Source organism: Athalia rosae, chromosome 7, assembly GCF_917208135.1.
Source record: "Athalia rosae chromosome 7, iyAthRosa1.1, whole genome shotgun sequence".
NCBI classification, from domain to species: Eukaryota; Metazoa; Arthropoda; class Insecta; order Hymenoptera; family Athaliidae; genus Athalia; species Athalia rosae.
Window position 1 is genome coordinate 14,466,488 of NC_064032.1, and position 24,706 is coordinate 14,491,193.

At 46.6% G+C, this 24,706-nt stretch overlaps 1 protein-coding gene and 1 long non-coding RNA gene across 3 annotated transcripts in view; one reads left to right on the forward strand and one right to left on the reverse strand.

The window, feature by feature from the left end:
- The window catches only part of LOC125501806, a 46,986-nt gene extending 44,631 nt beyond the window's left edge, over positions 1-2,355 (reverse strand). The window contains exon 1 of the long non-coding RNA XR_007279471.1: positions 583-2,355. This is a non-coding gene — a long non-coding RNA (uncharacterized LOC125501806). The remainder of the gene's footprint in view (positions 1-582) is intronic.
- Positions 1-24,706, forward strand: part of LOC105692770 (UPF0489 protein C5orf22 homolog) — a 323,525-nt gene that overhangs the window by 166,849 nt on the left and 131,970 nt on the right. For both annotated transcript variants that reach the window (XM_048658641.1, XM_048658642.1), the window contains one exon: positions 13,417-13,611. In XM_048658641.1, the coding sequence (XP_048514598.1) occupies positions 13,417-13,611 (195 nt within the window). The remainder of the gene's footprint in view (positions 1-13,416; positions 13,612-24,706) is intronic.

Genomic DNA, 24,706 nt, shown 5'->3' on the forward strand with positions numbered 1-24,706 from the left:
AACGCCAGTTGCTCGGAGAACTCACGAGCTTACGAAAACTTATTGTCCCGACTCGTCTCACTTGGTTATCCCAGAGGAACTACATTTTTTCTCTTTCTCTTTTTTTTATTGCCACATCATTTCCCCTTCGTTCTTTTTCGGGGAATTACAATTAGCGCGTAATCGATTCGGAACTCTGATTAGGCGGGGGACGCCACCGCACGTTCGACGCGTCGACGTTATTTCGATCATTCGTCGATCGCTCGAAAAAAAATCGTGACAAACTTAAATGAAAAATCAGAGAACCAGGGACAAGGGTGTGCTGCAGCGGTATTCGCGCGCGCCACCCCAGCCTCCGCCTCGGCCGCCACTCGATCCTTTTTTGCGAGAGCACATCAAATATTTAAATATGTAGGTACTCCCGACGAACACCACCCTGTAAACGCTACCGAGTGTCGCGTTCGGTTAACACCGCACGACACGTACATTCGAACAGGATGCTGAATGATTTTTCTTCGCTGAGAAAACGAACGAGGCGAGAAGAGAGAAAAAAATAGAAATACACGTATACGTATACTTGAAATATGGGTATCTGTGACTCACTCCGTGCTGCGCGCAGGTATTGTGCGTCCGTCGTAGAGAATTGCAGCAGGTTGCAAGGATCGGTTGCAGCTGTGTACCAGTTCGTTAGTGATTTGTGATAATTGCGCCGTAATTTCCTGGCCGGTTACAGCAATCGCTTCGGATCTATCGACACCATCGTGGACCGGTATTATAAGTGCGGATGACGGAGGCGTAGATCACTCGCTATCGATCACTAATCACTAATTACCGATCGCTAATTATCAATCTGCACTTATTAGAAAAGCCGGAACACGAGATAGAGGGATCGTGACTAGCGGCACTGCGCGTCGCGTACCTACACTCGTATTATTTAACGATATTAAAACTGCGCAGTTAGGCGTGCACTGAGCTCAACGGAGACTATATAACAACTCTACACCTATACGGGGAATATGCTGCGAAACGATCCGCCCGATTCGGAAACTCGAGACCAACTAACGAGACAATATAAACACCGGTGACCTCCGGAATCCGTACGCCTTGTTATGTTATTGCGTTACCTCGTACGGCCGGGGGATGGGTTACCCGAAACACTGCGAAGACGTTGGAGTCTGAAATTTTCTACAGGCGAACGAAAATCCCCGCGAAAATTGACGATCCTGGTCATGAAAATCCTCGAATTTGATCCTCGATGATTTCGAGGTATCCGAATGGTGATTCGCCAGATAAATACAGGACATCGGTAGGGGTGTAGACGCGACGACGAGAGGAACGGAGGATAAAATGAGAGAGGAAAAAAAAGGAGGAGAGAAGAGGAGGCGAAGGATTAAATAAATAAATAAAAAAGCTGGGGGGGAAGAGGAGGACGCAGCAGGACGTATATATATGTATATATATAAGGGGCGAAAGAATGAGACGTCGAAGTAAGCAGCGATTCGCGTCACGTGGCAAACACAGCGGACTAGCGATTTACGATTCGCGCGCATAAAACAATAAACGGCTTGGCGCACTTGCTCCTTTCCGCCGATCGTTGCTGCTGCTGCGGCCGAGGCAGCTTGCGCCATATGTGAAATAAAAAGTCGAACCCCGTACGTACATTCCTTCGCGTATACATAAATATATATGTACAGATGTATGTATGTATGTATGTATATATACGTCCAGGTTTCGCGTAATGTACGTATACATATTATGTATACGTACGTGGGTACATGCGAGTTGGGTACCCCGGGTATATATGAGATCGGAATTACGGGCGCCACCGTTCTACCGTTCCAACGTTATTATACCGTTCTACGGTTCGCCAGTTCACGTTCGCAGGCTAAGAAAACGCCTAATAGGCTCTACTGACACACATACGTTCGCGTATACATATTTACGAGTTTCCTTACCGCATTTATTCCCTATTAATAGCCTTCCAACTTCCAACTTCCAACTTCCAACTTCCAACTTGTGCTTTCCTCCTCCGCTTTAATACTTCGTTGCGATTGCCGCGAACACGGTTGGCGGACAGACGCGTTTAATGGTATGAAAACAGCGCGGGATACGGACCTCCGTCATATATACGTATATTCCTTTTTTTTTTTTTTTTTTTGCTAAATTAAATTGCGCAACCGGCCGTTTAGAATACACGTATACAAATATACAGAAATAATTGCCCCTTTGAAAATTAATTCCAACCGATCGTAAAACGTAGGTAGATGTGGAAAAAAAAATTTCAGCGATTCCTCGACTCGGCGTAGCGGCAGCGCGGCGGTAATCGGAAATCCTGATTTTTCTCGTCCCTCGGTACGGAATATGAATGAATCTCGCCGTATATTTCTTCGCGTCGTCGAAGGTTGGACAAGAAGTTGGAACATGCGGCCGCGCGGTCTATTTCAGCGGTGTTCCGAGTCCCCGCGTCTCCGACAACGGAAACCGTCCAAGGTTGTAATAGCGTCGGAGTATCGGTATCCTCGGCGTACCGCACACCCGGGCTTATAAAACCCTCCTTTACGGTCCCTAGCTCGAGGTATGCCTATATACGATGTTTCTTCTCGGTAGCCGATAGCGTGTTGCATGTGAATGAGTCCGCGATGACCATTCCCGGTCTTTGCACCACCGAGACTTTCCTCCGGCCGATCATCGACGATACACACACACCCGTGCCTCGTTCGAGCTTTTTTCTCGGGTCACGAAAGCGGAGGCAGCGGCGCTCCGAGCGGAAAGGGGGGAATCGGACTCTGCGCGCGGAATGTCCGAAGTCCGAGAGCCACCGGACGCTTCTTGCGTCGCCCGGTCTCCGCCGCGGAACGGCGAACAGGGTGAGTTTCCAGGGAAACCGGCTGAAAATGACCGCGACTCGCGACAATGCCCCCCGTTGTTTTCTACGGCTCGGAAGCTAGGAACTCCGGTCGCGAGATCGCCGGGGGCCACGAAACCCTCCCGACAGTCGAATCTATCCGCATGAGTCCGATGCTGGATGGGAGGCATCGAAGAAATTCTCTACTCGTAGTTTGTTCTAATCTTTTCATCCGCGTCGCGTTCTTTTCCGATCCCCTTTTTTCCATCTCCTCGGCTCTTTCCGTGCACACGTCGGATGAAATAAAAAAAATGGTCGAAGAGAAATAAAAAAGATCCCTTCGAAACCACTCGTGGGCGTACTCTCGTTGGTACAAGTTTTACGAAGCTCGTTGCAAAGAGCCGTTCAAAAAGCATTTTGCCACGTGGTATTAGTTCGCCAATTGAAACTGCAAACAACTTCTAACAACCTTGCGACGTCTCATCCACCTCGTGCATAGAACGGCTCCGCTGTAACTCGTAACGTTGACGTAGTCAAATGTGGGCAAACTTTTGACCGAAACCAGAGGACTTCGGTTTCGGCAAAGTTACCGAAACGCCTTGGACTTCGACATCGTGGAAATTTTGATTTCAGGAGACGCCGTCGATCGAAAATCGAATTTATGGCGAACAGCCTTTTCGATTTTTCGACTTGGAATTTCTTTTTTTTTCATCTCCAAATGTTCCATGCGGAGTTTGACGGACGCCCCAAGGAGGATTTGAGGTAGGTCGAAAGCGCGTTTTTGATCGAGAGTCTGAAAAAATGGACAACGGATTTACGGGGGGAACGGTTATTATGTGAGAAGAATCTGGAAGCTCGAGCTTTTCCGTATTAAAATTTCAGATTAGCTTCAGCGTGGTTCGAGTTTTGGATAATCCTTCTTTCACCTTTCACCTTTCCCATTCTTCTTTCCATTTCCATTTCGGATTAACCCCCGAAACCGCGAAAGATCGAGTCGAGGCGATTCGAGAGACTTTAATACGCTCGGAAAGATAAAGTCGAAGAATGAGCGAGAGAGGGAAAGAAAGAACGAAACATCATTCAAAATATTTAAAAATATGTACATAAGTTATTAAATTTTCTATGTATTTCCGAAGCGTTCGCCTCCCCGAGAAAACCGTTTCTATCGTCGGATCAGCGATTTAATTATATAAAACAGACGCGGTACCCTACGAACTATTCGTAGCGAGCAAAAATCCGTCGCAACGTGGGGTGAAAATCTTTATCGCCGAAGGAAGCTCGTCCTTCGACGTCGAGAAGCTCGCGAAACGATTTTTCTCCGTCAGCGATTTCCGCCGATTCCGGATTCTTTCCCCCCCTACGAAGTCGGCGTTCGTAACGGCGTTGATAAAGTATCATAATAGCCCCCCCCTTCGCATCGCGTCTCACAAGCCTTTCCCTGTGCGCTGAATTCGTTCGCGACTACAGGCGTCTAGATTTCGCAATAACACGCCACTACCGCGAATCGTGATTTCCCAAAGGTGCAAAAGAACCGACGTGAAACGACGGCGTAAATACCGCGCGGGTCTCTCTAGTTAACGCTTTGCGAATGCTTTGACCGCGGTATGCGCTACCTATATAATGCAACCACAGCTGACGTTTGCCAGCGCTCCCGTTGTAAGCGATAACTAGAAGTTGACTGATCCAGTTTAACGAGCCCCTGCATCCGTCATCGCCGCTCGACAACTCGACTTCCTATTAGCAAACCTCGTCGCCTTTCGACTGTAAATCGCTCCGTTTGAATAACAATCGTCGCGGTCGCGCCCCGATCGCCTTCCACAAAAATTTCAATACTTATCTCTGGGGCTATTTTTTCTATTTTTATTTTTTTTCATTTTTTAATTATTTTGTTTCCTATTTTTTCCTTCCGCTAATTAAGAGCCACGCCGGACAATCTTCTAATTAAGTGACCCGGGCAAATTAACGGTCGACGGATAAGACGTCGTTCCTCGGTATTACGTGTCGTACCCCATATACACACGTTCGAAAAAAGTGCGATAAAAATCGCAGTCGAGTACGGAGCACCGGGGTCCTCGTATACTCTCCCGGTCTTTATCTACGTCTATCCTAGATCTGAAAGCCCATAACCATAAACTTTGAGAAGTAGGAAGTCCGACACCGTAGCGCGTACACCATATCCGTACCTAGGTGTACGAGGGACGGCTCCGAGTCGGGATCACATCTTGACCTAGCCCAACCCTCGTCCAGTTGAACTCCTCCGCCTCGTTATTATCATTGTTATAATTGTGATTATAATTATTATCATCGTCGTCGTCGTCGTCGTCGTCATCCTCTTCGCCCCATCTCCGTTCGTTCGCCCCTTTTTCTTTTCTTCTATCCTTTTCTTTTTCCTGAAACGATCCGGAAATTCAAGGAGAACGTTACACGGTGCGTGTGCGTGCGGCGTGCCCGTGAATTCGAACTGACCGCACAATTAACGCAATTCTTTAGAAAACCTCTGGCGCGCACACCAGAGCACACCAGAGGAAGTAGGAATGCATCTGCCTCGATGTAATGAAACCAGCCTTGGGATCTTTGTTCGAGGTTTACGGAGACCGGGAGAAAACGTTGGACGAGTATCGCGAGCGTGAAAGATAAGGGAACGGGTCCCTTCATCGCTCGGATATTAACTCGGAGGACCTTTATCCTGGAAACGTCCTTTCGAAAAATAGAAATCTCCGTTCGATGAGTAAGAGAGAAAAAAATGAATGAGCGCAAAGTTAATCGAATCGATCGGAGGGAGTCGGTGGTACGATATGTAAATCGGTGTATCGTATCGCGGCGGTTAGAATTTCCTCGTGCGCATCTCGGAACATCCTTATTACCATAGATCCTTAGGAAATTAAGAGGGCCGGCGACGGACGCGCGTCGTCCGCGGTACTTTACGCGGGTAGGTATGCAGATGCGGCTAGAGCGCGTATACGTACAACCTACGGTATTCGAATGGGCGTTGAACGTCGTCGAGTCGGAGGCCCTCGTAGTTTTCTCATCAATCTGGTCGCGGTTGGATTTTCTACGACGAACGGACCGCGAGACGCCGGCGCGTTGATGAGATGCGAGTCGCCGTGAGGCGAAACCTTCCTTCCACGTTGCGCTCGAGTCTCTCTGCGCGTCTTATTACGATTCCATTACGAGCGACGGGAGGCGAGAGTCTCGAGGGCGATTCAGGGCCCGGGAATCAGGAACAGGAATCGAGTACAGCGGCCCCTCCAGTCCCGAGAAGAGGAGCGTAGCGTACCCGGAGGGCGCGGAATGAGGAAACCGCACATACGATGATCATGTTATTCACCGTTTCACGTATCCCCCTCCCCCCTTTTGCACCGTCCCACAGCTGGGTAGTTATCACGCGAGTGAATCGTTACTCGAGCGATCGCCACGACTCGACGTACGAGAATCTCGTCCGTTTCGCTCGCCCGGCTGAATATTACCCGTCCTCGAACAAACGCCGACACTAGTTTTCGTCGCAAGGATGAACAAGGAGCCGAAGAGGGAGAATAAGATCGAATTTACATGCGGCGTGAATCGGATCGCGCGTTCGCGTAATTCCAAGAGGTGAGATCGGCTCGGGGGGAGGGCGAAGGGGGGGGGGGGGGGGGGGGAGGAATCGGGGAGGAGGTTCGTTGGGAGCAATCACGGTCCGGTAGCGCGTTGCTCTCGTTATCCTTGATGGGGATCCGCGGTGGCGTCCACTACCGCGCCGGTATACGCGGAGCCACTTATTCGAAAAGGTGCGGTTATACAACCCGCACGTTCGATACGCAACGAGATCGTTACCCTTCCCCGACGACGACGACGAAAAAAAAAAAAAAAAGAAAAATTGACGAGAGTGAGAAGAAGACGTTCTCCTTCAAAAGTTGAGATGAACAAGCGAGAGAAGAATCTCGATCCTCTTCGGCGTATCGCATCGACGATCGTTCGGTGCGGAGGTCGTCGTGGTCGTGCGGCGGAAATTTCGCTACAGATACGACGTAGGAAACGGACGGGGAAATAGAGAGAGAAGAGAAAAAAAAGTACCGGTGAAATAATATAGAATTATATAATGGCCTAGACCGCTCGGCTGTCGCGGTAATTAATATTCAACCGCTTAATTACAGGTTGTCTACAACAATGTCGTTTGCGTTCGAGTCCTCCGTGACTTTCCATATCGGGCGAACCCCCCGCTCCCTCCCCCCCGCTCTTGTGTTTCGTCGCGTTGTCAGGTATATTATGAGAGCGACGTACAGCGGCTACGAGGCCTCGCGCAGCGTCCGCACCTATTTTGCAATTATCTCCCTCGGTCGCATAATAATGCCTACCTATAGACCGCGTTAACTATACGGTACACGCGTACTTTTACCGAGGTGATCATCTCCTCTTTTATTTCAACGGAATGGAGGAGCGTAAGTCCCGAGTACGGTGTGACGTGGGTACGTTGCGAGATTATACCGTACCAGCTACGCGATGCGACCGGGGTTACATTTTAATAATCCCTCCAATAAACATCGACAGAAAGCGTCACTTACCCCCCCCCCCCGCAAATCCGGCTACAGAGTGCTCGGTAGCTCTCCCGTGTAGCGACCACCTTTACGTTTTTTTAAGAGCCGCTGTGCTCTTAACCGACCACCGTCGTCGTCTCCGTCATTCGTTACACCCGATAATTGTAGGCGTGCGTACATTTTAACGAAACCCCTTCACCTGCGCTCGACGTTCGTCACAATCCTGAAAATTATGCTCAATCGATGATCGATGCGTTTCTTTTTTTATCTCTCTCTCCTCGATTATTTTTTTTTTTTTCTCTCTTTCGATCGGTGGAACGAGATCAGGTTCAAGTGTAACGTATCGGCGACGTGTTACGGGCATGATAAATACGAGACGGGGATAAAATGTATCAGCGTAACCAATCGGAGATAAGAACTCGCGAGAGATTCTAGAGAGCAGGTTTCAGACCTCGGGGTCGAGCGATCCTTCTTCAAAAAATCATCATCCACTTCCTTTTCAAGCGAGGCTGTTTTTGCGCACGGTAATTGGAATTATAGTTTACAATGCCATCGACATTTTGCATAGCGTTTATCGTAGTTTTTTCTATTATTTTTTTTTTTGTTTCTTTTCTTTTTTCTTCCACCAACCACACGATCACCCTTTCCATTAACAGCGTGCCGGTATTACCGGTATTACCAGCTGGACTACTCGGCGATTTTTTTTCATCCTCCAGATTTTTATTCTCTCCCGGTGGACCGTGGAGAAACGGAACCCCCGTACGGAATTTTTCTCGGGATTTTTTTTTCGCCGGCCACGTCAAGGCGCGTTCGAGGTGTCGATCGAAGAAATCTGCAAGAATTTTAATGCGGGAATTATTCCGGGTTGCATTACGGGGTGAAACGAGCCAATAAAGAGTCGAGTCCTGCGGAGCAGATGCCGTGCGTAGATATTTTTCTCGGAGTGGTGCGAGCCGAACGACGCGCATTCTCTCTCTTTCTTTCTCTATAATTTTTTTTTGTCGTTTTTTTGTTTTTCTTTTTTCTCTATTACTTTTTTTTAGCGCACTCACGGTACACGTACCCCCATTGTTGCATTATACGACCGACTACCGATGTACACGAGTTAAGCGATCTCTAAAAGGTATCATTACACGCAATTAACCGAGCCGACGTTATACGTACTCGAGAATATTTGCCCCCCTCCCCCCTCGCCCCGTTTCTTTCGCGTCGAGAAAATACGGTGGCAGTAAAACAACGGAATTTTCGCTAACCACCCGGCACGTGATAATCGCTTAACGCTGCGTCGTGTGCTTCGATCGTTGCAATTGGAATCGCCGATCGACGAGAGCCGAGGAATACATCGTTCGATTCGAGGGACGATTTCAAGGTGAGAATTTTTCTCCCTCTCGTCGTATCCGGTGGAAGTTGCGGAGGAGATCTTCGCGCGTTTCACCGGTCGTTGAAAAAAATTTGATACGCCACTCGAAGACTTCGGAGAAAAAAAAAAAAAAGTTCAACGAACTTCGACCGTACTTTTGCACCCTTGCGTTCGGCCGTTGAAGTATAGAGGGAAGAATGAGAGAACGAAGAAACTCGTGTCACGATTCGCAAACGCCAATAATAATTCACTGCGTACAGCCGGGGCGCGGGGGATTTTATTTTCATGGGGTGAAGAAAAGAGGGCGACGAAACCTACACATGTGCCGAGGCATTGAGAAAATTTTTGCGTCCCGCATCGTTTCGCAAAAACAAAGAATAAGCAGCGTGCGAGCGACTCGAAGCCTGCCGGTAGGCGTGTATATAGTAAAATTGTACGATAAATAAAACGTATAGGTCGGCGGGTAGGTGTAACGCGCGGTGTACACGGATGAAGATGAAATAGGAATTTTCAAAAGTATTCGTAACAACGAGAAAGGGGTGAATTTATAACACCGGGGGAAGTCTATAACGACGTACGAGTAGTTCATCGGTTGGTTGATAATTAAGAGCGAGTTTCGAAATAGGCGTGTCGTCGGGAATTGTCGCGATGCGACGAGGGGGTTTGCACACGGGGTTAGGTGGTACCGGCGTCACCGTCACCGTCACCATCACCAGCTGCAATTAAGACGATCATTGCCGTATGTAAATCGATGCATTGTCTTTGCTCGCATGTGGTGGCGCGATGTCTGCACCGGTAGGTAGGTAGGTAGGTAGGTAGGTAGGTAGGTAGGTAGGTAGAATTATACTCGTACGATTCATTGTTTTATTTTTTTTTCTTTTGGTTCTTTATTTTATTTCATTTCTTTTTTACCGCTCGAACGAGCCACGCAACAACGAATTCAACGAGCAAACGAGCCAAGTGACACCAACGAATTATAATACAGGAGTATAGAAGCCCGCGCGAGCTGCCAGCGAAGATTAGAAATTATCAAGTGTACATGAAATTAGAGATGATTGAAGAATTTTTAATTTAAATCTTCATTTCCGTGTTTCATTTCTCTGTACTTACATTGTGCGTTTCCTGTTGGTTATAAATTTTTTGGAAATATTTGTTAAACTATATAATTCCACCTGATGAATACCCGATCGATTGCATAGGTAGATGATTTTGGCTTTCAGATTTGGATTCCTGGGCTGATTATACGTGAGATTACCCTTGAAAAGCCAAAAAAAAAAATCGATTTTTGGGCCAAAAGTGAGGTAGTTTGAAAATTAATTGTATTACACTTTTCTGACGTGTTTTGACTTCAGGAATCCAAATTTGAGAGCCGAAATCATCTACTCATGTAATCGATCGAGTAATCATCAATTATTCGCTGTTAGGAGCAAAAAAATAAAGACATGATGGGTCGAAATATTCGAATTTCTCTCGGTCTGTGAGTGAGCTCGAACTTTGCTGGCATCAGGTAGCCACGGGCACGCGGTTTGTTTTGGGGTGTCACCTCTGCTCAGCCCTGAAGGTGACGTCTCACAACAAAGCGCTACGCTGCTGGCTACCTGACTCTAGCAAAGCTCGGGTTTGCTGGTGAATTGAGAAATGCGAATATTTCGACCCATCATGTCTTAATTTTTCTGCTCCCAACAGCGAATAATCGATGATTACTCGATCGATTGCATGAGTAGATGATTTTGGCTTTCAGATTTGGATTCTTGAGCTGATTACACGTGAGATTACCCTTGAAAAGCCAAAAAAAAAATCGATTTTGGGGCCAAAAGTAAAGTAGTATAAAAATTAATTGTATTACACTTTTCTGGCGTATTTTGACCTCAGGAATCCGAATCTGAAAGAAAAATTGATGTATCTCCAAAATTGACCGAGTTATCGCCAATTTTCAGCTTTTTGGGGTCAAAAAAAAAAAATTGATTTTCTAGTCTATCTTGATGTAATTTGAGCTCGGGAATCCGAATCCGAAAGAAAAATTGATCTATCTGCAAAAATGACCGAGTTATCGCCATTTTTTCGCGATTTTTCGCGATTTTTGGCATAAATTTGAGGATATCTTGAAAGGAAAAAATCGTAGCTCAATTTACTCGACGGATTCGTGTTCCTGAGGTCAAAATACGTAAGAAAAGTGCCATACGATCAATTTTTAAAAATAAAAATTTTTGGCCAAAATTTGAAAAAATCGTAAGGGGTACCCCTTGGAAAAATCTCAAATTTTGGCCAAAAATTTTTATTTTTTTAAATTGATCGTATGGCACTTTTCTTACGTATTTTGACCTCAGGAACACGAATCCGTCGTCCAAATTGAGCTACGCTTTTTTCCCTTCGAGATATCCTCAAATTTATGCCAAAAAATGCGAAAAAATTGAGATAACTCGGTCATTTTTTAAGATAGATCAATTTTTCTTCCGAATTCGGATTCCTGGGCTCAAATTACGTTTAGATAGACTAAAAAATAAATTCTCTATTTTTGACCCCCAAAAGCTGAAAATAGGCGATAACTCGGTCAATTTTGGAGATAGATCAATTTAACTTGTGAATTTGGATTTCTGAGGTCAAAATACATCAGAATAGCATAAGAAATAGAAAAAAAAAATCCACTCAAAATTGAGGAAAATCTGAGGTCCCAGGATGCTCCGTAGTTAGAAGACTATTGGAGATATAAACAGCAATATGTAATATCTCATTACGACGACCTCGATAACGAGATGGAATTTATAATCTCATGCACAATGCAAAGAAAGCTTCCGATGCTTCTGATGCTTGGACTTTTTTTCCTCTTCCTCCAGCTGCGCTTTGACTACCGCAAGTCTCACCATCGGACGCGTCTTCGAGAAGACAGAGACAACTCACGAAGCATCGGTGTGACCGACCGACCGACCGACTCTACGTTCGTTCAAAAGCTAACAGACCGGATGCTAGGCTATGCGTTTCATGTGTTTCATATGCACTCGGACGCCGGATGCGCCCACACCGAACCTGCATACTGATCCGAGCACCGTCCCTAGAGTAGTCCTCGGTCTCCAGCGCCACAGACGCAGCTCAAAATTCCTGCCTTTCAACTTTTCTCAGATCCTACTTAGGAAAAAACCGAAATCTCGTTTTCCTGCAATGATATTATCCATCTTCGTAATCATCTGCGTGTTATTCGCATCGCGAGAACACACAAGTTTTCTGTAAGCGTGTTAAAAAAATAAAATAAAATTCAACCCCGTACACGAACAGGACGTAGAGGGTTGAAAAAAATCAAACAGATGGATATCCAACGGCGTGCTTTTTCATTGTTCTTGAAACAGTAAGGCTACTCGGGGATCGAATATATTCACGGACTCGCGTATATACCCTCTACCCACCAAACCACTACACGCACCACTATGCACTCTCCCTGTAATGGAACAATAAATAATGGAACGATCGAGTGACACGTGTTCCTCGACGACGGTGTTAATTAAAACAATGCTTATAACTGGTGTAAACCGCGACACCGATGCACATAGTCGAATGACCCGGAGCAGCGGGAGGAGCTGCAGACTAGGTACGAGCTTCCCAGATGTTCGGAGGCGCGTTTTCGATTAATTTTTAACACTGTAATTTCATTATCAGATCTGCAAAAAAAAAAATCACCACACAGTCCGACAACTGGATGAATCATAAATTCAAGAACATATTTAATTTCCCACGAGCATCTCGATTTTTTTCTTCCCTTCTATCAGTTTTTAAAATTCAAATGAATCTCGTGACTCGGACGTTTCCTCTTCGTCACAAAGGGTTACTTTTGGACGGACGTGAAACACGTTGGAAAAAAAATATACAAATGAAAAAAAAAACATGTCAAAAAAAACTAGACCCCACGATTCGTATCGTATATCTACACTGCGAAGGGAAACCTAATTTTTTTCTCGTTTTTTTTTTTTTTTCGCCGTTCATCTTTTGACTCCGAAGCTAACCGGCAGAAACAGCAGCAGCTGTCTTCTTTCCCAAACTAGTAAAAAAAAAAGGAGAGGACAAAAAAAAAAGCAAACTAGGGCAGTCAATTTCAAATCGTTTCGGTCTGGTTTTTTTCCCAACTTTTTTTTATTCATTATCAATAACCGAGGGAAGGGTAAAATAAAAATCGCAACGACGAAAAAAACAATAACCTTGATAGAAAAAAGACGAAGGAAAAAAGAGAGAAAAAAAAAATTTTGTAGAAGTGACATAAAGCCCCAAGTACAATAAGCAACGCGTGGTGTCGCACGCATGCAAATGCCCAAGCTCTCCGAATAAAATATACGTGTATGAATACTGGGGGTATTTTTATATGTGTAATTTTTTTTTTTCTTCTTCTCCTCTATTTCTACCCTTTTGTTTTGACCCCCTCACCTTAATAGCGTAGGTACAGCGGCGGCGGCGGCAACCCCCCTTTTTTTTTTTTTTTTAGTGCACAGAACTCGCTCGGTATTTCATTGTTGTAAATATGCATGCAAATTGCGATCCCCGAGTAAGCCGTGCCCTGACGTTATACCCGCGTGTGATCTGAAAGTTGTGTCGATTAATTTGGAGCGCCTGGCTCTTTTATCTCCCCAGAATTCAATCGCGTCTTCGCCAGCAATCTGTGCAAAATGACGAGGACGATGATAAATGGATGAAAAAACAAAAAAAAACTGAGGCGTGCAAACCTTGCTTAATTTCAGAAGGACGATTTCCCAGCGATAGCTGCAGCTCTGCGTCGTTACATTCCCGAAAGCGACACACCGTTCATTCTGGACGTTGACTTGGATTTCTTCAGCACGCGAAATCCGTTTCGCGATCTCTACGAACGTGCCGGACTCTACGATCGTCTCGCGCCTCTTTACGCCTTCGCTCGACCGGATTCGTCCGATCCCGAGGTGAGTCGAGTTCATTATTTAATAATTATCGTCGTAAATTTATGGAATATATCCGTACCACACCGCTGGGCCGGCCAGACGTGAATAGATACGATGCGCCATGGGAACGATAAATACTTCACTCGAAACGACGGGGGATTATTGTCGGGATACTTTGGGCGCATAATAGTTTCGCTTATTGTCTAGTTATAACGCGGCCCGGGAACATCCGGAAGGAGAAAAAAACTACCGCGTGTAACACGGTGGAAAGGGTAAAGGGCGAAGGGGACGAGGGCGAAGGGGGGTGAAAAAAAATTCCTCATCTGCATACCGGCCTTCCCGGTTCGCAAACCTCGTTCGATTTAGGTACGCGTACGTCACGTAGGTATGTACCGGTCTCCGGGTAACCGTGCTCCTCTCCACGGCTTTTTAACCCTTCCACCGCTCCGGCTACTTTATCCCTTTTGACCAAGATCGTCATCTGGCCTGCGCGCTTCACTTCCATGTATCGATTTTATGCTTCTTTTACTCTTTCGCGAACGACAACTATAACGACGACGACGACGACGACGACTGCATTCCTCCGTCATCTCGAAGACGGAGAAAATTCTACCGACAAAAATTCGATCCGCTAAATAAAGAAACTACAGCTGTTGATCGTTTCGAATCTTCGCACGAAACGAGAGGACATAAAATTTTTATAGGCAACGAGAAGAAAAAAAAAAAAACAAATTGGAGACAAAAAGACGAAACGTTTCAAAGAACTTATCGATAACCGCGCTATCTTTCTCGTTCACTTCTTTTTTCAACCAGGAAATATTGAAAGAAAAAAAAAAAAATAGAAAAAAAGGAGCAGAGAAATCGACTAAATAAATTCTAGCGGCGTAATGTAAGTACTTCCGCTTCGTAGCTCGGTTATTTCTATACTGTGCGACGTACAACGAAACTGTGGGGCCAGAAAGCTATATGCGAGCTGACTACGCGCTTCTCACGCTCATCTGCATACACGGTTGGATATTCCGGCTTGTTGACGGGGTAGCAGGGAAAATCGGGGAAGTCTCGTCGGGCTCTACTACGAAATATTCTCGCGACGTCGACCCGGCCGACGGACCCCCCGTTAGTTTTTTTTTCTCCGGATCAAACAGCGGTGATCCCTGCAGTCAGGCTTCGCTGCACCTCGACTTTTACCTTCGACGTAATTCTATGGTGGAATTAATAAACCGTGCATGCAAATTCCCGTGGTACAAAAAAAAAACCCCCAGGCGATTCGATTCCCGATCTTTTATGAAGTCTGCGATGAATTTTTCGTCGGATTGGAAAAATTATCGAAAATATTTTGTCAAGGATTCGGATTTGGTGAGGATAAGGATTTGGAAAAATCGTTTCACCCAAATTCCAAATCTCGTAATCTCATTTGCATACGACTACCGATACCCTATTGGTTTTCCGAATTCCTTTCAGGGATCTTCGGATCCGAATTTTCACAGGTTTTCTTACCTGCGGACGTTCCGATCCTGAGAACCGAATTCGATTACCTCAGATATTTTTTACGGTGCGACTAAATTTTTTTTCCTATTGTCCGCTACGGTTGTTATAAATAATTCAAAAATTATTCAAAGTCCCGAGTGCGCGATACAGGTAGGGTATATCCCATCGGTAAACGAAACGGTCCAAGGTCGGTGAAACGTTATGCAAAGTTTCAACCCTCTCCGAATATACCTATATGTAAGCGCGTTCGGAAAATCGAGGAGTCTCCGCGATCGACCTAAATTATGTGAGAAAGTTCGTTGCCCTCGAATAATTCTTCCTCTCATTCGATTCTCTCGTTTCATTCTCAAAGAATGATTAATATGCGGAAGTGGTGAGCAGCGGTTATCCAATCATCCGACAAACGTTAGAAAATATCCGGAAACCGCTCCGGCGTATTAATTATAAAGTGCGTGAAAAAAAAAAAAGGAGAGGGAAAAACCACCGTTTGACCGTTGGGGACGTTATCGCGGTACGTTCGATAGACGCGCCTGGCATCGTCTACGAATTTCGACGCCTGAATTCCCGTATGAATCGAAGTAGAACGAGCAAAAAGTAGCCGAAGTAAGAAAAAATATGAAGGGTGGAAGTTTTTTTTTGTTCCAAAGAATAACCGCGAAGAAGCAAACGCTCGAAAATCTATACGCGTTACGGGGGTATGCGAATGCTCGTACGTAAAATAAGTGGAGGGAGATGTGTGGGGGGTGGGGGTGGGGGTGGGGGTATGGGGGGAGGAAGTGACATGAAAGAGGCGTGCTGCTAGGGGTAGCTGCACGATAGGAGAGAAAACTGGCTTGCGGAGAACGACGACGAACCCGCGCTGCGAAAGTCGCGTTGGGGAGCAGCCACGTAGCCACCCCCATAAACAAATCCAATTTATTTCGAATTCTGTCACGCCAATGGCTGCCGCGTTCGTTCTCGTTTCTTTTATTCACTTCGTTCTCGCTTCCCGTGTACATTTTCTTATCCTTCTCCATCTTGTCCCTTTTTTTTCCTATACACAGTCGTCTCCATTTTTTCATCCCCTACGCGTTATCGGTAGTTTTCCACGCAGACGTCCGACTCCGAATCGTCGATGAACGAAAGCGGGGTATCGAAAGTCAAGGTTTTCCGCTCAAATAAAAGCGAAAGAAAGGGAGAAACGGGGGGGAGGGGGGCAGACGGACGGGGTGGCGGTATTGAAATACACCGCGCGGCGCAGAGAAGAAAAGGAGACCGTTAAATATGTAATTGGGTCTCGGGGCTCTCCCTCTCGCTCGTATTTATCGATCTAATTGTCGAAGGTCTTAATTGCGGGGGATGCCGACGGCCTTGGGGAGACTCTGCGGGGAAAACGACGACTTCCGTGAGGGAAGGTAATTACAGCACTGACCTACCCCAGCGCCGCTACGCGATCTTCGCTCGTGCGGACCGCCCTCGCCGCCTCGTTTGTATACGTATAATACATTTCGCGGCGTGAACTCAATGAAATCAACTTTTCCTCGAATACAAATTTTCATTCAATTCTTCTCGCCACCCCCGTTCTCCGAACTTTTTCTATTCTCCTTTCGCCTTCGTACTATTCCGAATCCTCTATATCGCGGTAGCTGGTTCCTGTGCTTTTTTTTAATCTCTTTCGAAGCTGCGGAATTTTTTTGCCCAGCTGATCGCCTTTCATCCCCTCGATCCGCGATTTTGACCCTGTTTTCGTTTCGATCTTTCGAGCGAACGGGGAGGAGGTGGAACGAAAACGATCAGCTCGCGGTATCCGCGTAACGGCGATCCAAATTTTTCATCCCTTACGCGGTGGTCCGCGTAAGGGATGGGGGATGAAAGCACTCGCGCCTCCATCTGACTGCCTCGATAGGAACCAACGATTCGTTGCAGTTTCCCGATAAGCCGCAGTCAGTCGCTGTCACTGGATCTTGCGAACCAAATCGACACCGACCCCCACGCCGACGCCGTGCTTTCAATATGGCCGACGATCGTTAAACCCCCACGCGCACAATCCGCCGTTTAGGGGTGGCGAGAGCTTGCGCTTTGACACTCCTAGTCGCAGCTTTGACAGCGACGGTTCCCCCCGAAAAGAAGCGTCGAAAAGATGATCGAAAAAAAAAAAAAATAATCGGTCGGAGAGACTTGTAAATTATTTTTTTTGTTTTTCGTTTTCACCCTTCCGTGATTTTTCAAAGATCGTTATCCGCACCCCTGCGCTACGATTTCTGAAACAAACGTACCCCGGACAAAAATTCGTGCGCTCGCGTTTCGATGAGTTTCAAAAACTAAAATTACAGTAAATTGAAAAAAGCACGCAGAGCTCTAAAGTTTCGCAATCATCCGCGGAGCGATCATTTCTTTAAATATACCAACGTATTTACGTACACTATAAATGTATGGGCATTAAAATTGCACGTTCAGGACCTCGCAGCGGCAGCGGCAGCAGCAGCAGCAGCAGCGGTGGAAGTAGTTGGAAGGAGAGCGAATGCAAATGACAGGAGATTTAACGGCGCTTGGTTTTACGGTTTCTCTTTACTCTCCGGTAGCATATTAGGTGCACACCAGTACAAACAAACGAACCAAGCGGAGGGGTAGGTAGCCGGTAAATACCCTCACACGTACACGTGCGATACCGTACAATACCACTCCACCTATAGAGCGGAGATATACGTACAGATGCCGCACAGGATGCTGTTCAACTTCGGTCGAACGGAGCAGCGCTCCCGTTCGCCGCTGTGTGCCCGTTCGTTGTTTATACGCGTATACGTAGAGAAACGAACGGAAATTCGCTGTTACACGACCGAAGTGATTCCGCGAATACAAACCACCCCCGATGCCTCGATCGATCCTCACGCCAACCGAATATACGCAACGCGCCGTTTGTTCTCCGTAAGCGTGGTACACGCGTTCTATCCCCGACTGACTAACAAGTAAGTAGTCGTGAAAACTCGACGAAAAATGAAATCGAGTACCCAACGTCGATGAAAAATGGGAAATGAAAAATAAAAAATACGCGTCAAAGGGCAAAAGTCAACGAGCCGTGAGCGAAGAATCGTTGGACGCATCTGCAGAACGAATTACTCGTCCGCGTCGTCGGATCGACGTCGAGTATCAACCTTCGGCTGATCTTCAATTTAGAGGAGTTATTCGGACTGGAGTTTTCCTCGCTTTTCAATTTCCTCGACAATGGCCGTTATAAGCGTTATGTATCCGCGCGAATTCCGACAATGTTCCGTCTCGTGTGCTTGTGCACGTACGGAGAGCTGTACCATTAGCGGCAGGGAGCTAAGGGAGAAAAGAGTCCGAGAAATAATAAAGGGAGGATACGGGAGCTGGAAAAAAACCTTATTCACGACAAGAATGAGTCTCTGTCACGTTGTGCAACGTAAAGCTCGATAACGTTTTATAATACGATATAATACCTGTACACATTTTGCACGTGATCTGCACCTGTTGCGAATCATTCGATCCTACGGAGAAAAGGTGAAAAAAGCTCCGAGAATCTGAAACCACCGCGTCGAGATCCGTTTCGGAGCTTTTTTTCCATTCCTAACTCGGAGCTTTCGCTAAATTTTTTTAACCGGATTTCAGCGAGAATTCCGAGCGTCGAGTTCGATGACCTCTGACACACGGATGTGTGCGCGCTGTAGGTACAATAGCGTTTATCAAACGCCCTTGTGCGATCCGGCTAAGAATATTGTATATAATCAGGCCCCTGTGTGCGCACACAATATTCGTAACCCGTCCGTGAAACGCGCGGGGTTTTAAACTGTACCGGGTGTACTTTTTGGAAACGATATTCCCGCGGAATGAAGCTCAAGAGGAATAAAGCTCAAGACTCGAGAGTCGAGTGCGCGTCCCGCATCGGGGGGTAGAAATCTTTTGCGAACCCCCTCGTTTTTTAGTCCGATGCGAGAGTCGAGTTTTCGAGCTTTCCAGCGCGAACACGTTGACGAGTCTAATTTTTGCCCACCGTGTAACGGTTCACATTCTACTTTGTACCGTAGGCAGCGACATTTGTTGCAGAAAAAAATGCCTTAATCGTTGCGGTTAACCGTTGATCAAGCAGAAGGTAGCTTTTCTATAGCTGCCGTATAAATGACGGTGTGCACGTGATGCGAGTAACGGAGTAGTAGCTGATATGACGAAAAAAAGGAAGATAAAAAATACTGAATTACAAAGTTAGTTGAGAACGGTGGAAAAAAAAACAAAAAAAAGAAGAGGAAATAAATTGGACGTTTCGTGAGTTCGTCCGCGTGCGAAACGTATGTAGTTTTTATAAAAAACGTCGCGTTAGCGCGACTCCGCGTTATTTGACCGCTTGAAAAATCAGCTGGATCGAAATTGGGAGATACAGGATACTCGCGATCGAGTGATCGGTTAATTAGCGACCCTCGCGTTCGTCGATCCTCTTTCTCCCCTTCTCACATATTTTTGCCGTTAGAAAAATTCGAATCACGATTCCTCAAAATTGAAAATAAATTGTAAACGTTGATGACGACGAAAAATAAGTGTCGGCTAGATATGTTTCATTACACTGGCAATTTGTAAATCGTCAGGTGCGAAAGAATTCACGGTTAATTTACACGTGTACGTGTACGAGTGATATACGTATGATATACACACGTATTCGCGCTCGCGAATGAGCCGTGAGTGAGCACGACAAAGAGCAAGTTGGCCGGAGTCTCCGTGGCCTTTTGCGATTCAATAATTGCCGTCAACACCACGCGCCATTAACCTCCATTTCGCTCTCCCTATTTATTTATTTCTCCTCCATCCCCTTTCTCTCTTTAATTTTTATTTCTCTCCTTTTTTTTTTCTTCGTTCCACTTTTTTCATCCTCATTTATTCCGCCTCCGGCCCTCCCTCCCTCCCTCCCACTCCCTCTCTCTCTCTCTCTCTCTCTCTCAGCTCCCTCGAGCTCGGTCGGAGCGTCGTTCGAGTAACACATTAACGATCCTATATATTTTACTTTTGAAAAGCTCGGATCTCCGCTGCAGCGCAACAACTATCACCGATACCGCCGGGGCGTATCAACTCGGGACGTCGTCTTGCTCGTAAAACGAGGAGACGCCGCCGCGCTATAAACTACAAGAACACTGCAGAGCCCGGCGGAGAACTCTTGCGCTCCTCCGTCGTCGTACGCGAAAAAAAACAACGCATCTTCGATACGTATGTACGTTTCGTACGTTGAGACGTACGCCGAGATCCGCTCCGCGCTAATGTACGCGCGCGTCTAGCTACACGCTCGACTATAATTCATAATTTAACACGCCACGGCAACCGAGATAATTACACGATCGCCAATTAGCGCGATTATCGTTCTTATCTCGTTATCGGCGATATTCGACCGACCGAATTAAATCCCGATTGACAAGATACCCCCGGGCACCTACACCTATAAATTACGCTACGTCTACTTTATATAATTCTTTATCGTTACGCAGATACCGTACAGTGGCTGGGACGATGGGGCGTATGGACGCGTCGCCGGTTATCGCCTCTTATTGTTAACCGCGCTCCTCCTCGTCCTCGCCGCCACACATTCCGCCATTTTCAGGCTACCGTTTCTGTACGGAAAATACTTGCGAACGTTAAACCGAACGCACGCGTATAATTACCGAGCGATAAGAAAACTACTCGCGCCTACCAGGCGTCGTCTCATCGCACGCACGCCTGAGGTACCCCAAAAACCTGCAACCGGAGTCCCGAAATTAAATGGGAAATAATTTTTCTTCTCCTCATCTCTTTCTCCGGAGATTCCCTCGTCGCGGAGGTCTCCGAAAATGCGTTTAACGATCGGGGGTATAGGTACACGTACGTACGCGCGGCGTTGAAAAAACGTGATATAGGTTTTCTTGTGAAAGAGTCGAGAAGTGCCACGTTATCTGAACGATATCCGGTCTCAGGGATTCCTCTTATCGGTTTCAGAAACTGAGAGCTGATAGGTCGCACGTTGCGCGTCGCACGGTTACACGCACGTACGACGAAAGCTGGATGAGAAAAAAAATGAAAAAAAATGAAAAAAAAAAAAAAAAATGGATTTACGATCCGCAGCCACGCGGTACGCTACTTTTACGACTGCTACCATCACCGCCACCACCACCACGGGCGAGTTTGTTTTCCACCCCACCCCGCTACGGGTGTCACGATTTTTCGGCTTTTTTTTTTTTTTTTGTTGAAAGGATATTTTTCACGCCGGGTGAAATATTGAAAAAATGGAGATGAACGTAAATTATTGAAAAAAAAAGAAAAAAAAAAACAGAGAAGTTATCTCGAACGATGGAACTATTAACGGACGACGATAGGAGTAAAGGTCACTCCGAGTTTTAACATCTCCACTCTCGTTATCGGCTGCGGGCCAGACGTGATCCCGCCAGTGGGCGTGTATGGGACGACGATACGACTATCGGGGACCACCTGGGGACGCGACTTTACACACACACAAGCGCGTGTATATAAATAAATTAAACACGTCCGAACTTTTCCTAATCTCGAGTTGAGTGCACTCGGCGTATATCGAAATGACGAGAGAGAGAGAGAGCGAGGAGAGGAGAGATCGAAAAAAAATGCCTCTGGTTCCCTTTGGAAGCTGGACATCCAACGACGACCGGGGGAAGTCTGGTTTCACCGCCGTTTCGTTTAACGAATTTCGTTTTTCTATCGCCTGTTGTTTTTTTTTTCTTTTCTCTATTTTTAGTTCGAAGAATTTTTACGCTCGTTTACACCGTACAAAAGTATAGACTACCGCCAAATATTTGCCGCCGCGACACACGTACAACGTGCTCCGCGTGTGTTGGGATTTGCTTTCGGAGATTAGATAAGCGCGCCCGTGGTACCACCTATACGTATACATACACAGAGTTAGAAATCTGTTTGCGCGAGTTCGTACGACCAGAATTTCCAAAGTTCCGTGAGCCGGATGTAGTCCGAAGAGAGGCAGGTACCGCGAATGGAGCGAAGTCAATTTTGAAAAATCGAAAAATCTTAACGATGATCCGGACGGAGGTGGCGGTGTAAAAACGCGTCGACGTTCGTGTATCAACCGCAAAGTATACGTATACGTACACGTATATACGTATAAGATAATGCGGCGTCGACCGGAGTTTTATTAAAATATTCACATCGGCCGCAGGACGCGGCGGTCATTTTGCCCGGGATTTCCAGTCGGCGTTGTGCGGTCAGAAGTACGAATAGCCGTATAAAGAGTTGAAAGTCACAAACCTCCAGTTTGAACGGGTCCGCCGTCCAGGGCGACCGAGCGGAAATGAACGATAACGAACCAGACTGTGGCCTGCGCTCCAGGATATTCCTCCGCCGCACCGTGTGTACGTACACCTATACGTGTATACGCGCCACCGTTTCTACACGCAGCTCGAAACACGCGCGTAATCGTTCCTCCGCCGAACTGACTCGCGAAGAAGTGCTACCCGTTCGTCGCGCGATACTCGAAGAAAACAATAACAATAATCGTTCGACGAAAATCAGATCACCGATAAATGCATATTTCCGCGACGCCTCGTTGTACCGTATACCGCGCGTCCGAATAGGGGATGACGTATTGACCGTCTGAACAAATATGGCCGTCGATCTCTCAGAATTTAACAAACTAATTTATGCACCCTGCACCACCACGGGCCCAACGAAAATGTCCTGCATGTGATTCCTGTCACTCCGCTCCGCTCCCGTCGTAGTCGTCCTACTTGCATATACGTATAGGTACGACGAGATGGTGGACGTTGAAAAGCTCCGTGAAACCGGGACGAAAAAGAAAGAAAGAAAAAAAAACAAACCTCTCGAAGCCGAGAGCGCCAACCCCCTCCGAACGGAGGGAGGATGGAAAAATATTTTGGGGGTGGGGGGGTGAGCGAAACGTGGAGTATATTCCTGAAGGATGAGCGGTGAACCCGTTGTAAGGTTGCAGTCTAGGGTCCGGTCGTGTGTACCGAAGCTATGAATGCGGGATGACTGCTAGTACACGCCGTGAATATACATGTACGTATGTATGCACATAACGTAGACGTGATGCTGTTTCCCCTGAGACGGTCAACTCCGGGCACACACTGGGCGACAAATGCCTCTAGGAACAAACCTGCGGTTTACAACCTTGAATTATGGCCATGAATAATTTTGTGGATAACATCCGGCGTTCCGTCCAGATATACACCGATAATTTTGTCGCGTATACATCGGTGTACCTACCTACCTACCTACCTACCTACCTACCTACCTACCTACCTACGTAACGCACGACGACGCGACGTACGAAGTCGGTGTTATCTTCGTACGCGAGCACACAGTCGTACGAACACGCACGTGATTACGATATAATTAGTCGAGGCGAAAATTTTCGCCTCGAGTTTTTAAAAGACAGGACGACACACCGCCGACAACGATAATGATGAAATTGTTTCAATTAAAATTAGCCGCAGAAGTAACGGAAACGCGAAATTCATCGGATGTACCGCAATACGCGGGTAGTATCGCGCGGACGGGTGTATCAAACGGGGCGGAAGGTTACTTTTCCTTTTCCTTTTTTTTTTTTTTTTTTTTTCGCTTTTCTCGCGCCAACGATATCGGTATCGGAGTGCAAGTAAAAGTAGGCGTGTTGAAATTTTGCATAGGGATCACCACGATATCGAAGCGATACACGCAACACAACGGAATGAAATTAACGTAACGTATCGCAAGCTGCATAGGATAGAAATTACGGAGCTCAGCAGAGGAATCGTACACGCGTAGGTGAATCTACGAGGTACGCGTGTTGCATAGGATCAGCAATGCGTTATAGGCTTTCGGTTTAATCTTCCGTTGACAAATGGCCGTGTATATACATATATACATATATATATGTACGGGCGATAATAGCATATATAGAGAACTGATTTGGTGACTAAACACACACGTACGTACGCATATCTATATATATAGACGCGGTAATCCCGTCACCGCAGGCACAAACACAACCACCGCCGCAGCAACCTATAGGGAGGTCGCATCCGACGATAATATCCCGGGGTTCGAAGCTAAGATATATCGCATATTGGTTTCCGCATATCCTTCCCGCTCGTACGGTACCATCGGCGATTCGACCACCCAGAACCGACGCAACCCGAACATCGCGTCGTGCCAAGCGATGATGCCCTGCAATGACCATTCGATTTCCACCCCCCTCACGTCCCCTGCCTCTCCGTCGTCGATCGTCCTCCGATTCTTCTCCACTCTTTTCTGAACGACGATCGTGGTGCGGAGGAAAATTCGTCGAGAAAAGCGACGGAAAACGAAATGAAAAGAGAAGAAAAAAAAAAAAAAAAGCCACCGCGAAAGAAAGAGGTGTGCATTGTCCAGGGAGTGGGGGTAAAAATGTGTACGACTACTCGGCGTGCGTCGAAAGAGTAGGGGAAAAGAAGGGTGTGCGTACACGCATCGTCGGATACGCATAAGTTTACACGAGTCGGCGCGTAGTGCGTGCATAATGTATACGTGTGTACGTATATACGTATATACGTATATACGTACGTGTAAAATCGTAGCGGAGGTGGTGGTAAGAGGGGAGTTTTTGTCGAGTAAACTCGGGAAAGGTGGGGGTAGTTTAAAATAGAGAGAGAGAGAG